The following is a 15,495-nucleotide window of genomic DNA, read 5'->3' as shown; positions in this document are numbered from 1 at the left end:
ACAAGCCAAGTGAAATGTCAAATGTTTAAAATATATCATAAATATATTACTTCTCTGTTTGTATATTTAATATCTTAACAAAATATTGAATATACAGTACATATTTTTATTACAATTTTTAGTGATAATATTATGCAAGCGGAAAATGTTTATTTTACAACAGTTGTTCAGTTTTTTTTCAATACGTTCACAAATCTTTTTAAAATTTAAAATGCTCGTATGAGATAAAAACGCATAAAATAAATAACTTATTTTAGAAACTTGCATAAAAAATCTTTTATCTGAAATTTTGAACAAAATTATCTGAAAAATCAGGGAATTCTTTTACAAGACCTGAGTAGGTATTTTGTAATCATATCAAGGCACTATTACAAGAAGTTACATTTCAGAATATATATCCGTATTGTTTTACCCAATCGTATCCAGTCTATTTATGCGTCGAAATGCGTTTTGTTTGCTACAGGGAAGGTAATAGAATTTTTTTTTATTTACGTCTAATGCCTTACCACATGGCCTTGATAACTCTATGCGAGAATTATTCTATTTTCTACGTGCACGTGGCGTAGCAAAGCGAGCCAGCTTTAGATTTCTGGCACGGGACCAACAACAACACGATAGTGAAATTTGCGAGGAAGGCAAGTGCGCGAGGCGAATTATCGTCGCAAGGCGCCGTGTCTTCTCGTTCCGTTAATTACCGTAATTATCTCAGGCCCGAAGGCCTCGCATCAACTTCGGATAATTCTTTGTCGAAATGATCCTCTCGCAATCAGAGAAATCTGACGCGCGGAAACGCGGACTCGCTGCCTCGCGCGCGGAAATAGTACCTGCTGATCTGCCTGATACCGGAGACACACGAGAGCATGGGGAAAATTAAATATTCCGCAGAATTTCGTCACGCCCTTCCCCCCTTCGCTGTCCCCTACACACGCCGCCTTAAAATGTCGCGTCGCCTGAAACGACTCTTTCACGCCGTCAACATCCGTCTCGCGCCATTTCTTATCGCCTCCCTTGGCTCGAAAACAAGAGCGTCGAATTAACTCTTTCATTAGAACAGAAATGCGTACACAACTCTATCCAGCCATTCGGGCTCCTCTAAAATCCGAGCTAAGAATACGAATTTTAAATGCTTTTATATCATATAGCTTCAGGAAACGCTTAATCTTACTTTATATTTTATAGTATATTTCTTTATTTTATTTTATTTTATTTTATTATATATTTTATTTTATTCTGTTTTAATATAAATTACCATGATTGTTTTTCCGCTTTTAGAGTAGTTAATAATCATATATCTTCCTCTCTCTCTTTTGTGTAAAAAGATTACTATTTTCTGAAAAAGCATGGGAAATGGAATTATGAGTGATTTTTCTACTTAAAGAACTCGGGAAATTTTCGTGAGGAATTTTTCAAACAATTTTTTCTTTGATAATTTTGCTTTTACATTTTAAGCAGCCGATAAGTCAAGTTGTGAATTATGTAAAATATATTATAAATATGTATATCTATCTTTTTATGTATTCATATATATTCAATATCTTAACAAAATACGCAGTGCATATTTTTCATTGTAACTTTTTATTTCATAAAAAAATTAAGATGTTATGCAAGTGAAAAATGTTTATCTCATGGAAGCTATTCAATTTTTTCTCAGTATTTTGCACATGCAGCATTTGAAACTCTAGTGGCTCTGTTTTTTCCTTGGTGTTTTGAATGAAAAACGCATACGAATGAAAAAGTATATCTGAAAGATCAGGAAATCTCTCTCGCAAGACTCTCGAATAGATAGCCTACATTAGTGCATAAATATTTACGTCGAAACGACGAAACGTATTACTAGTCGAGACGTAGACGTTCGAGTGAACGTTACATAATCCTGATGCGCGACGACGGAATCGGTTGTCGCGTACGCGGCATAATTTGTGATTAGGCACCTCGTCATTATGCGATTTAACCAGACGGAACGCGTACGTGACTGCGCGTACGCTTCCTTCCTCGTCTTCTCGTGTTTCTTCTTTACTCCCGTTTCGTTGGAATGTCGTGCGTCCGATTCATCGTCTGTCGCAGCACGCGACACCCTTCGGCGGCTGCGTGTATCGTGTTCTATCTTGTAACTTCTTTACGTCATTTCCGATATTCTTCCAACCTCGAGGAATTTTAAGTTTAAGAGTAAAAACGAGAGACGATCATGCGCAAATTTTTCACCCGCGATCTCTTTCGCCAAACTTGACAGCTTTGAATGTATATGATATTTATAATTGAGCATCGTTACCGATTTATGATTTTATCATTTTCTCTCTGTTTTTTTATTAATCTGCGCGTTAGAAGCACTATACACTTTTTTTATTTTCTACAATTCAAGAATCATCGAGGGTCTTTGGGTTCTGCGAGTCGCGCTCGGGGAGGAGGATTTAGCTTAGCTACGCTTAAGAAAATTTATATAAGTTACGTCTCTCTCCCGCATTCCGGTCTGAAAGCGCGTTGTCTCCGTGTGCGCCGAGAAACGAGCGCGGAATATCGAGAGGTGACGGTGCGTAAGAGCGCGGGGGAGGGGGTGAGAGAGAGAAAGAAAGAGAAAAAGAGACAGGGAGATCTCCTCTCCCGAGATTTGCGTGTTCGCGATAGGCGGGTATTGGTTTTAAAATGACCGTCTGGCCGAGGAGACGATTGCGTTTGCCACGCGTGGGTGGACGGACGCGCGCGGATTGCGCAATCCACTCCGAAATTCAAATCCCGATTCCACGAAGCGATCCGAAGAATCGGGAAGGCGGAGTATGCCGGAACGTGGACGCCGTGGATGCTGCGTATCCCTTGACGTGATCTCGAGAAGATAGAGAGAGAGAGAGAGACTTTATCTTGATTGTCGTCTGCCTCCGTGTTAGTTCGAAGAGGTGACGGGGGGAGGGGGAGACCATGCAAATTGCACGATTTCCATTTCTTTTTCGTTCTGTTTCTGCGCCTTCCTCGTGTCTCGCGGGTCCGAACCGGGCGGCGTCGGTGGAATCTGTTTCTTCTTCTCTTCCCTTTTTTACAATTCCGATAAGAGGAAACGGGCATAAGGCGGAATAATTTGGCGCGCGTGGGCAGAACGTCTTAAATTCTCGCTCGGACGTGCCCCGTCCCCGTGAGGAGAGGAGCGAGAGATATGAGACTCTGTCATTAGGGAAGGCGTATCTCGGATGCGGTTCGACGCCAGGTGAGACACGACAATGTTTCCCGGGAGCCCCGTGTTTATCCGTCAGTTTTTCTGCCGCGTCGGCGTTGTACCGTCTTGCACAACTACGCATCGCACGCCATCCTCCCCCGTGGCTACGAAAACAATTCCGAGAAACCAGCAATGGCGGTTGTCACGATCGAGTTCCATCGCAATTGCGAAAAATCTTTCGAGTTTCCTCTTCTTGTAGGCTAGAGGTAGCAAGGAACCTACGATCGTTTGCGAATCAATCGATTATTTTTATTCCTCTCAAAGATTTAGCGGAGAAACTCTCGAGACCGATCGACGTGTCGCGCGAGCGGAGGGACCCTCGTTCGGGTGTTTCTACGCCTCCGTAACATCCCCCGCGAGTCAACTGGACGCCGTTACTGACAAGGACGATGTACGAGCGTGTAACGAGTGTGCGAGGCAACAATTTGACTTGGCGAAACGAGAGAGATGGAGAGAGGGAGAAAGAGAGAGGCCCGGCGCGTTATTTATTTTGGTATGTCTAGACGCCAGATTGTCTGTCCGCATGTCCGATTCGCGACGGAGAATTCGGTGGTGACGTCAGACAACCGTTGCACCGTCGTGCCGCTTCTCTCGCACGCGGGATCAAATTGCATCGCGCTCGTGTCCCTCTCCCCCTTTTCGCTCTTCTCACGCACCCTAAAACCCTCCGACAGACGCGCAGTTAAGCCCGCGCGCGATCGCACGTGGGTACTTTATGTACCCGGCGTGTCTTCCGAGAGTCCCCGAAGGCCGGTTTCTCATCGACGTCTCGCGTAACTTTAACTCTTTCGTCCTTTGTCTCTTTCTAGGGTAGCGAGAGGAATCGAGGCGAGAGATAACCGTAGCCTAAACACGCTTTCATTCTTCTTCGTGCTCGAGGCTAGAGCTAGAAATAGCCAGATTTCGCTAACGCGGTTTAATTTTATCACCGGGTTCAACCGAGACACTCTCGCTTTCGGTTCTAATTTTGAAGAGAGACGAGGAGAATCGGACGAGTGGTCGTTATCTTTCGTTAAGATTATCCTTCGCTTATGGATATAATTATTATATAAGAGAGCGACCTCTCGCATCCTTCGTCGATTAAAGTTTAAGCGAGTGGAAAGGAGCAATTTGAAGCTCGCAGACGTATCTAGAAAGGGCACATTCAATCCGTACAAGTCACACACGTATGTATATATATATATATATATATATATAATTTAAGTGCGCACTGTGTACATGCGAAATCAAATGTAAGGTATAGGAGATGTGTGCGTATCCGGGACACCGCAATGCACTTCCTTCGACACACGTGGCCCCCCACCAGACACGTCGGCCAACCCAGTTTGAGCAGGGTGAATAAGTGGTTACGTCGTTGGTCTCGATTCATCGATTTGTTTACTGGTGAACGTTTTGTCCTTTTTTCTCCTTCCTCCTCCTTCCTCCTCCATACTCGTCAATGACGATCCCACGAATCGATTTGGAAAAGACGTATTGCGTTACATTTCGAAATATCTTGAGACGCAACTGGCGAGAGTTTTTATACTTGTGCTAAATAGAAATATATAAAATTGCCCGAAATTATTTATGTTAAAATGTTAGCGATAATTCATTAATCGACTTGTTAAATTTAAAAAGAATTATTATACGAGGTCTCATTTTTCGCAAAAATAGCGATGCATTTTACGAGAAATCTCTTCGAATTTAGACGTACCGAAATATCAGATTAAATATTTGATTTAATATTTGATAATAATTTGTGGAAAGCTCGATCCGAAAGCATCGATTTGCAACTGTGTTTACGCATCTATTAATACGATGGAGATTTTCATCTCCTTCGTGGAAATGTATTACGAGTCACATCTTTTTTTACCTAGAGATAATTTAAGGAAAATCTGCGATAAAATCGGAAAATTCAATTACATCTTTGTTTATAAACAAATCTGAGCCTATTTATTTAACATTGTGATTCACTTATAATATTTAATTTAAAAGCAGTCGTTCAAACGGCCAATTATATTCGAATCGTTATAATAATTAAGCAAAATCGAAATTTATGGATTTCAGAGAAATTTTCACGTACGTGGAAGTAAATTGAATCTGTCACGGCCATCTCATCTTTTTCCACTATTTTTTTTTTTCTTTTCAAACTTGCCGTCTGCGTGCGTTGTATCGTATTTTCACGCACGCACGCGGAGGCTGCATTTATTAAAAGCGATACATTATGATTCAAAGATCATATCTTTCGATTCGTCTAGACAGCGGAGAGGGAGACACCCTATAAAATCGTATGTGGCTGCCCCTGAAACGACCATCCGAATACGACGAGCCTCCTTGTACATTTCTCTCGTGCAAGCTTCGTGTGTTCCCGTCATATATTCCTGTACCTGTTCCTCTTTTTCTCCTTCCTTCATTTATCTCGGATTTCGTCGCAACATTCTCTCGAGTCGTTCGGGAGAACGCTATCTCGCCGAATGACCGAGACTTCGTCGAGAAACAGAAGAGGAGTGAAAATTCTTTCTTTTCGTTCTCTTCAAAGTAATCAAAATATACGAAGGCGACTCAAGGAAAAAGAGGCAACGATTCGATCGACTTATCGAACGGTAGGACATCGAGATTGATTTTTTTTCATAGTTTGGCGCGCGCGTAGATCATTCGCGGTCGCTTGAAAGGGGGAAAAATATTTATATCGATATTTTACCCGTAAGAAGAAGAAAGAGAAAGAAGAGTCGTACGTCAATATTTGTGTATGGACAAAGTACGAAACCGACGATCCGTAGCAAGATTCGCGAAACTTGAAGCGAGCAGATATCACAGAGATAAGTGACGGGGGAAAAGCAAGATCCCGAGTTTGAGTCGACGGATCGATTCGACGCGATCTTCGGTAATCATTATCGGGAAGTAGATTCGCGCCACAAGGAAAACGAATACAAAGGAAAGGAAGCGGAAACAGTGGCGAAGAAGGGAGCAAAAGGAGGAGGAGGAGGAGCGAGGTAAATACGTCGCGAGGAGAGAAAAGGCTGTCTTCCGCGGGATTTCGGTGCATGAGGGAAAAGGGATTACCCGAGCGGAGGAGAAAGAGTGGAGCCGACGTGGAGAGACGACAACGAGGTGGTGGAGAGAGAAAAGGAGAAAGAGAGAGAGGGGAGAAAGAGGACCATAGAGAGGGAGGAGAGGGAAGAAAAAAAGGAGTCATCGTAGTAACACCGGCGCGTCTCCTCTCGCGGCTTCATGGTTGTCTCGGAATTAGTGAGTAGACAGAATTATGTCCGTAAGCTGGCCAGTACCACGGCTCAGTTGAGACTTACTGCTCAGAGCGTGCACACGCATACTATACGAATCCTACTTACGCATCTCGCGCCTTCCTCGTGCGATTAGAACTTAGTCCGCGATCGCCGGCAGACCAATCACGGTCCAGTTCGCTAACGCGCCTCCGTACGAAACGATTTCCTCTTCTACCTCTTCTTCTTCTTCTTCTTCTTCTTCACGTGCCGCTGGACGTGTTGCGGAGAAGCCCCGCGACTAGGTGACGAGCTGGTTACGGAGTCAGTCTGCACGCGACTGTGACGTCCCGGGATCCCGAGGAAATTTCGACAAGTTCGGAGAAGCGGAGGAAAGACACCCTTTTAAGAACTGCGACGATTCTCCTTGTCGGCTTGCTTCGTGATTCCGCGAGGTGAGCGACACCGCATCACCTGTCAATGGAGCTTCCAAGATTTAACTGCGAGGAGATTAATGAGTAATTTTCTCGAAAAACTTTTTTTTTTCCAAAAATTCGCGGAGGTTACTTATAGACTTTCTCGAGCAACCCGCGCGAAATTTTCGGGATTCGATATTTTCTCTGTGAATTATTGTCGTTCAAATTGAAAATTATTTCTGGAAACGAAATCGAGTATTCCGAATTGTTTTCTCTTTTGCAATATTATTTACAGTAATTTTTGAAAATACGAACCATCTGTCATTGTAATCGAATATCGTTCGAGTGCAGCGCGACTGCATCAAGTTTTTTGAACAATTTTTCATCATTTGCGACAATGGGCATTAAAATCTTCGTGCTCCTTTTACTGGTATCCGTCGCGACCAATACATGGTCCCATCATCATCACCACCATCATCATCATGGATTTTATCCGGTGCACAGAAAGGAAAACGGTCACGTAGATTTTGTCGAGAGAAAATCCAATTTTAAGAGTGAGGAAACCACGGATACCTTGTTGTCCGAATCGTTGAAGAAAAGTGCAAGACACGTAGAGGCCTTAGATAGAAAAGGATCGATTCCCTTCAGTACGCGAAGAGTAGAAAAAATGCTGGAAAAGGCGATCCTGCAGATAATCACGGGTGATCTCAGCACGGCCAATATGCTGCTGCTGAAGAGTCTCAATTACACTCCCGAAGAAGTGCTGGCGATTCGCGAGCGTGAATTCGATAAACGAAAGGATGAAGAATCGAAGAAGATAACAGAGTCCAGCGGGAGAAGATCCTACGACGAAGAGAATCTCTATGGAAACCGAGCGAAGCATTGGAACTACAATTCCATGGAGTTTGACTCGTCTTCGCGTTATGATCCCGATGTCGACGTGTCCAGAAAGAGAAATCGATATGAGGAGAAAGACGAGAAAAACTTGGATTTCGACGCTTACAATCGCCAGGCGGTGGTCGATTACGAGAACTTGGCCTCCAAGCTCGAGCTGCAGCAGCAATCGTGGTCCGAACCCGCGAATTTCGATTACGAGGAGGAGTCGAAAGGTACCGAGGAGCAGGACTCGTCGCAGAATCTTCATCGAAGCTTCGACCGTGCCATGGAGCCCCACGTGATTTTCAAGATTCCTTACGACGATTCCGAGTTTGATTCCAGCTCTGGCTCCGACGAAAGATCGAGATTCGTAGACGGGGACGAGGCCCTCGTTTCGTCCAAGGATCCGAAGCACCGCGCTCCTTCGACCTTGAGGCACACGACTGCCAGAAACGTTGCTAATTCCTTTCACGCTTCGTCATTATCTACCGTTTCTTCTTCGTCTGCTTCTTCCGCGGCTACTGGACACACTCCACTTCCCATAGTACACCAGCTAGGAAATTTTAAAGACGTCAGGCCAAATTATACCAGAAATCAATCAAGCTTCGACACGACGGAATCTCCGGAGTCTACCATCACGAGCGATACCGCTGCAAATATCACGTTTAACGTGACCTCAACTGACACCCCGATGATGGATTTTAACGTTTCGTTCATCGAGAACGCGGACAACGATACGGATAGAAAAATCAGCGAGTACGAGGGGCTGGAATGGATCGGAGAGGATATCTACAGAGTGATACCGGCTTACGCGGACTCGTTGGGCTACTTCGACGACAACGAGACATTGGACTATGATGAGCGAATGATGAATACCTTACCGGAGGAAAGCGAGAACGATACTCTAGAGTATCAGAATGACGCCCTGGATCAGACGAAGCATTTCATGGCCAACGTCAACGCATCGTCCATCGAGGACGAATCGTCTGCCTATAAACGACGGATCAATCGACAAGAGTAAGTTAAGACAAAAGATCAGAAATATGGGGAAAAGTAAATCACGGAAAAGCAAGATTGTCGAATAGAAAGTTTTACACCAATATATAATATTCGCTGATTTGATCCTGTTTAAAATCACGCTTTCCCTCGTACATGAATCATAACTGAATCATAATTCTATTAAATGTCATTCATCGCGCGTTCCTCGCTTGGCAAACGCAAATCTACATATGTGCTTTCTGTGTCTTTTAGAGAAAACGTAACTTCAAGCTTCGACAGGTAAGCCTCCATGGAGGCCTTTATCATCCGGTAAGGCTGATTTGTGCCGTGCATATTTTTTTTAACAATCTTATTTTACAATTTATTATCGATAGCTTGACTCGCACATTTTTATTCTCGCATGAAATGTGTTGTATCGGATACCTTTGTATCGAGATTAACAATATGTTTTTTTCTTTGCTTGAAAGAAATGTATACCTACATATTGCGGGTATGTAACTGTAGAATTGCATGATCTTTATGACTGATTTTTAAGCATTTCGCTAATTTGATCAATGTGTATAAACGAATATTTGATCTGCGCGTATCTTGGTATTAATGAAAAAATTACGAAAGTTTTACGTCTTTGCAGCATCTGTGTGAGTTGTACAAAGAAATCCCTTTAATTTTCAATTTTCCAGAGCTCTTCGTGTAGGATTTACGTGTAGGATACATCGTATGAATTTTTATATCGTAACAAATGTATATTATAGAATTCTTCTTCTCGCAATCAAAAACGAGACGCAAGTATCCGATAATATTCGTTTTCTCAAAAATTTGTCGCAAAATCGTTGCGAAATAATGCCAATTAATTTTCCTTCCCGCGGCGTATTTATTCGCGGACGTCGTCGAAATTGGAGAATTCGACGCGTAACGCACGAGAGACAAAAATTCGCCGACGTCGGTCGACATCGGCGTTCTCAGCGAAACGTTGCCCTCGTCACGTAAAAATATCTTTATGGACCGATAAAAAAGTATCGCGTCGAGAAGAGAGAGAGAGAGAGAGAGAAAGCGCAAAGAAAAACTTAGCGTAGCGTTAGAGAAATGCAATGCTTTTTTTTATCCTCAAGTAAATAGTAGGGATTTCTTTCGTGAAAAAATTTGCGATTTTCGCTCATTTTATCCCACTGCAAGATATATTCGTCGAGGGGAAACTTTAATCTGAAAATTATTTATTCATTTATTTATTATATAAATGAAAAAAGAAATTTCTTTAGTATAAAATAATTACAAATCGACAGAAAATATTAAAAAAATTTAAATTTAAATTAAATTTAAATTTAAATTTAATTTAAAGACACTAATATAATGAATTTAAAAGAAACATTTGAAAAAATGACTTTTCACGAAAGAAAATTGAATAAAATATTTCAAAATTGAATACGATATTAATGGTCGATTTTTTTATACATGTAAATGAAACGGAGTACGGCTTCGCGAAGGAACGAGAGCGCGAAGGTGCGAAGGTGCGAGATAAGGTTTGCGCGAGGGACAGGTTTAAGGGACAGAGTGTTCTCAGCCCAGGAAGGATACGCGGTGGAAATTCCGCAGCGGTCTCTAGCTGTGTTTTTAAATCGCCCTCTCCCTCTTCTCCCCACAGACTGCTCGCAGCCCCACTCGTGCGGGTGCTCTCGCGCGGGCGTTTCTTTTATTTTATTAAGTCTAGACGCGTAAATGCATTCGTGCCGGCACTGGCGTAGCCCGTCCCGAGAGTCCTCCGGTGCCTGTTGCCGATGCATTCGTGCATCGCCCGATGCACGATCGTGCATCGGCGCGGCTGCGTCGCGAGAGAGAAGGAGAGAAAGAGAGTCCGCGGCCCCCGGGTATATTATTCTCGAATCTTGTTGTCCCTCGTCTCATCATCTTTTTCGCGAATTAATCTCCCGAGAAAGCGCGGTTGCACCGATTAATTATACAAATTTAAACACCCTCGACAAAATTTATCCTCGTCCCATTTTCAATTTACGTGTCTTTTCCCATCTCAATTTTTTCGCGACCACAAATGCCGATAGGGAAAAACGAGGGGGAGGAGAGGACCCGTCATTGTCCAGTCGTCTCCGCATCGGGCAGTACGATAAGATTGAGAGGCTCGCGCGACGAATGTCGTTGAATAGCGCGAGACGTCCGAGACACCGAGTTGAGCACCCTCGTAATCGCCGGGTGTCTAGTCGGGCTGCAGTTAGAACTCTCTTACGAGGTTACGTAACACATTTCAATTTAATGCGTTGACCTTGTCTATGCGCGTCTCTCTTCCTATGTCGACGGAGACGGAGCGAGAGGCGCGCGCGCGCGACGAAGAGAGAGGAGGAAGTTTTCGCCGGGCGCGCGGGTGATCCCCCTCGTTGCGGGTCCTCCCTCCGTCCACCCCCCTCGCCTTCCGTCCTCTGCATCGCCCGCTGCCGTCGTCGCAGTCGTCGTTGTCGCACCGCCAGACGGTGCAATGTGCATTTTTACGGACGATCCAATCAGGCCGCCGCGCCGGTTACGCGTCGGCGGCCTATCGCGTCAAGGAACCGTTCTTCGCTATTCTCTCTCTCTCTCTTTTTTTCGATTTGGGGTTTCTGTCTCCCCTTTTTTTCACTCTAAATAACGTCCCCGGCCCGGGGAGAGGCATTAAAATTTTCGAGACGCGCCGATAGAGCTCTCTCTCTCTCTCTCTCTCTCTCTCTCTCTTTGTCTCTCTTTCTTTCTCTCTCTCTCTCGCGTCGTTTCCCTATCTAATTTCCAACGCTAATGGTCTACACGGCCGGCTATGCTCCAGTGAATTTCATTATCGCGACACCCGGCCCACGGGAGAGGCGAGGAGGATCCGCCGCGCCGGTTCGCATGATGCAACGGCCTCCAGACTTGTCCAGGTCCTTCCCTTTCCCAGACGACGGACAGACGTGGCACGTACGCAACGAACCGGCGCGAAATGCGTGACTTGGCCGCGGCTAGATTAACGAGCATGCCTAGAATCGAACATCGAGGGTTCGGTATACCGTAGCCCCGTGATTTCGCAGAAGCGAGTCGTAACTTCTCCCGCGCGCCTGCCTTTCTCGAGAAAACCTGGACCTATGTCTGGATTAACTCGGACCCGGGATAAAATGTTATCGGGGACCACCTATATCCTCGAAGAAGCGAGCGATTAGGACCTGAGATTAAGATGAGAAATGGCTTTCGTCCGTCTCGCTTGTCATTCACGGACCTTCCCGGAACCTTTGCATTTAATGTTTCTTTCCCAGACTCGGCGGAAAAAATCGGACTTTGTAGGTTTCAGGAACTTGTCTTTTTTTTTTTTCATTTGGCGTTTGCTGGATATGTTTTCCATATTTCCCCCTCTATCGTCTATTCTTCCTTGCTCTTCATCTTTTTATTTTCTCCTCTTTTCCACCATTCAAGAAAATATACGCACATTCTTCCGCTTGACGCTCGGGCAAGTCAACGAGGTCGTTGACGTGGGGACTGCGCTGAAATCTCCCGAGTGGGCGTCTCGAACACGGCGATCCTTGCCGATGACGTAGAGAAATGACGCTCCTTTTTCCCCGTCTCTCCTTTTTTCTATTACTGGTATTGATAGTTAATGAAAATTTGTCGCGCCATCCTCCGATATCGTTCGTTTTTGGATAAGACCGCGCTTGTTAACGAAATCCTAAGATCCTGATGCGCGCGAGTAACACCTTCTTATTCCAGTATCGGCGAAAAGGTGTGAAACCATGAGTGATTTCCTAAATATACGAGGTCTAGAGATGATAATTTTCATCGTTCGCAAAAATTGACGTGAAACTCGAGTCACGCGAGTGTTTAGAAAAGATGTCGAAAGTAGGCTGAAGATAGGGCTATGCAAATGAGTTCGGGCGATGAGACGGGTCCCGGGAGAAATTTTAACATTCGAGACACGGCCTGAAAAAGTTGACGTTCCTCCGAGACCAGACGGTAAGTCAGTCGAGAGGTGATTGGGGTGCTGTCGGTGTATCCGCCGACTGTCTAGCCACTGTCTGCAACGTGTAATAAATGCCTCCGCGAGCCGTACCGTCGTGCCTCTGTAGGTCACTGACCATCGTCCGTTGGCCCGCGTCGGCACCCGGAAGAGCTCGGGAACCTAAGGTGAAAATTCCCGAGTCCGCACGGAGATGCGCGCCGCCGCACTAGATTTATGAAGCGACATTTATGATGGCCTTCTTCGATCGTCGAAAGTGTTCACGATTCGGAATTCGTAGAAATCTCGTTTAAATAATGCTTCAAATATCTAGGATCATCGTTTCATCATCTCCGAGCTGTTTCAGATCGAGCGAATTGTTTTCTAAATCTCTCAAATGGTTGTGAGATAAATTTTCACTTTATTGTTTCAACTTTGGAAATCTTTGAAACGAGTCTTGAGACACAAATTTCTGCATTATGATTCGATTATTCTGTGAATGAATATTTTACGTAAAAAGTTGTTTGAGATACTAATATAATGAAGGTGATTTTTTACTAACGCGCAATGTTGTTACGAAATTGATGTTGTGTTTTTGCGCGTTATTACTCGCCATTTCATTCAGACTCAGCTCCACGTAGCCTAATAAGCTTTGATCCTCCTTTTGTGTAGTCAGATTCAAAAGACGTTGAATAATATCAAGGATATAGTCCTCGGGATAACTGGAAGACAGAACAACACCAACACCAATCGGATTCAGCGCGAGAAGCTCACCATGTATTCGCCTACTTGTTAGTAGCTTTATAATTCCTTCATCTTTCATATTTCTTTAAGAATATTACTAGTTTATTCGGCAAAATGTGTGACTTTTATAGGCCAGATACCTCGAAACACGGACGCCGATGCTTGGACAGATCCGTTTTCGATGAACATACATTTCCAATTGAACCTGACTTCCCGTGATCACGTTCTCGCGGCGAAATTGCGAATTTATAAGTTACCGCAGGAAAATCTCACGACTTTCGCGAGCGGGAATTTCGACGAGGTCGAGGATGATGAGAAGAAAATCAGGATAACCGTTTACTACTACACGAAGTCGCTCAAGAGGCATCGATGTGAGTGTTTAATCAGATTACTATTTATTGTTAGTGCAACTACTTGGAGAATATAAAGAGTTATGACTTTTTTCTCATATATACAAATGTACAGCGAAGAAACGATTGATGGACTCCATCATGACACCCCTGACGACCTCCGGCAAACAGCTGGTGCTGGACGTCAGGCAAGGCGTGAGATTCTGGCAACTGATTCCGCGAAATTCTCCACACGGCAACGTTAACAATCACGGTTTGGCGATTCAGATAGACGATCAAGACGGCCGGGCGCTGAAACCGGCTCTGTACATCCAGCAACCATCCTGCGCGGACCACGATTCGAATCAGAAGGCATGTGAGTGTGTGCTCTAACAATACTAACTTATATTTGAGTTTTGAATTGAGAGCGCCTTTTGGCACGTCTCTTGCGTGAAACTAAACAACGCGTGTGGTAACGCATGAAACGAAGCTCTGCGTACAGATACATATATATTATATATATATGTAGAAAGCTTGAAATTTTTATAAAATTCTTACATGTGTGTTTTTCGATTAATCCATTTTTGATCTCGACAGCTTTCTTGGATTTTCATCTTAAAAAAATTGATTTTTCTTTTTTCCCTACAGTCCAGTTCAAACCTGCACTTTTCATCCGAGCTTGTCCTCGTTACGGTCACATCGTAAACGGCAAGAAAGTCATATACGTCAACTGTAAGCATTATACAAAATTTGGTCGGATCACGAAATGAGAAGTTTTGCTTCGAAACGTCAACTTAAATTACATTGTGATTGTCGTCGTCTCGAAGTACTTGCACAGGCAGACAAAGACACATTGTAATCTTTTTGTATAAATTCAAAGTCCCGCGCGTATAAAGAAATGTTTACCTAGAAATATAAAAATGCGTTCTCTAAATAAAAATATCAAATTTTAAATTTTAGAATATTAGAATTTTAAGAAGTTTCGCGTATTAATGGTGAAGAAAATTTCCTATAATTGAATGATAGATTAGTAAATAGGTAAACAGAGAGTCGAAGCGAATCATTTTCTTTTAAGTTCTCTCGCCTTCAAAAGAGACGTTTTTAAAATTTTTTACTAACTGCTTATTTCCTTTACTGACAATTTGTTCGAGAAAGATGTATAGGCTTTAAATACATAACAATAGTTGTAAAAAATAGAATGATTCTATAGGAATTTTTTATATAGACTGTTTTTAACTTAAGGAAAAATTATTTAAATATAGTAATTTATATAAGTCGTCATATATAATAATTCTTGTTTCACATTTAAGTCAAATATCGCCTTTTTAATAGCCTGTTATAATGTACATATAATTAAGTGTAAATGATTTTAATGTATTCTCCACGTGTCAACATATCCATGACTGATATAGCCAAATGTAAAAGTTTAGGATCCCATACGCACACACATACACATACATATATTTATGTTAAGTATAAATTAATTAAGGATTTTGTTAAGATATCTGGATTTTGTTCCAAATCTATTATTTGATTAGGTGAATTCGTAGAGTATTTCTCTGCGAAATGTTGTGGATAAAAGAAAAATAGATTTCCGAAAAACACATCTTCGGATATAGCTCAAAGTCGCATCTCGTTCATCCGATTTCTTACGATACTTACAATGTACGTGACAAAAGAGGCATAATGATTAATGCCTCCTGCGGTGTATATAATGTATATTTCCATGTAATGTTGCAAGCAAATAAATTCATTTGCAGTAAGACACGTCGAAATTCTGATAAACAAAAAT

At 43.0% G+C, this 15,495-nt stretch overlaps 1 protein-coding gene across 3 annotated transcripts; it reads left to right on the top strand.

Annotated features, from left to right (window-relative positions):
* Nucleotides 1-5,484: 5,484 nt before the first annotated feature.
* Nucleotides 5,485-15,466, top strand: LOC145974846 (uncharacterized). Of its 3 annotated transcripts, none has more exons than XM_083104894.1 (6): nt 5,485-8,711; nt 8,946-8,972; nt 13,303-13,421; nt 13,506-13,745; nt 13,840-14,079; nt 14,352-15,466. In XM_083104894.1, exons 1-6 carry the CDS (start codon nt 7,216-7,218, stop codon nt 14,471-14,473), a joined length of 2,244 nt encoding a protein of 747 aa, XP_082961020.1. In that variant the 5' UTR covers nt 5,485-7,215; the 3' UTR covers nt 14,474-15,466. The 3 variants fall into 3 exon arrangements, with proteins under 3 accessions (XP_082961020.1, XP_082961021.1, XP_082961022.1); XM_083104896.1 differs by having other exon boundaries at nt 5,486-8,711; nt 13,840-14,075; XM_083104895.1 differs by lacking the exon at nt 8,946-8,972.
* The last annotated feature ends 29 nt before the right edge of the window (nt 15,467-15,495 follow it).

Source organism: Camponotus vicinus, unplaced genomic scaffold (genome assembly GCF_025532165.1).
Source record: "Camponotus vicinus isolate PSW18456_S1 unplaced genomic scaffold, iyCamVici1.0 SCAF_7, whole genome shotgun sequence".
NCBI lineage: Eukaryota > Metazoa > Arthropoda > Insecta > Hymenoptera > Formicidae > Camponotus > Camponotus vicinus.
The sequence above is the reverse complement of the archived record's forward strand: the minus strand, read 5'-3'. Positions and strand labels throughout refer to the sequence as shown.

Bases quoted from the DNA above. Each gene is read 5' to 3' on its own strand.
- LOC145974846 (XM_083104894.1), top strand. From the start codon at position 7,216: ATGGGCATTAAAATCTTCGTGCTCCTTTTACTGGTATCCGTCGCGACC. The intron at 8,712-8,945 runs GTAAGTTAAGAC...TGTGTCTTTTAG, and splicing joins CGACGGATCAATCGACAAGA to AGAAAACGTAACTTCAAGCT. The intron at 8,973-13,302 runs GTAAGCCTCCAT...CCTTTTGTGTAG, and splicing joins GTAACTTCAAGCTTCGACAG to TCAGATTCAAAAGACGTTGA.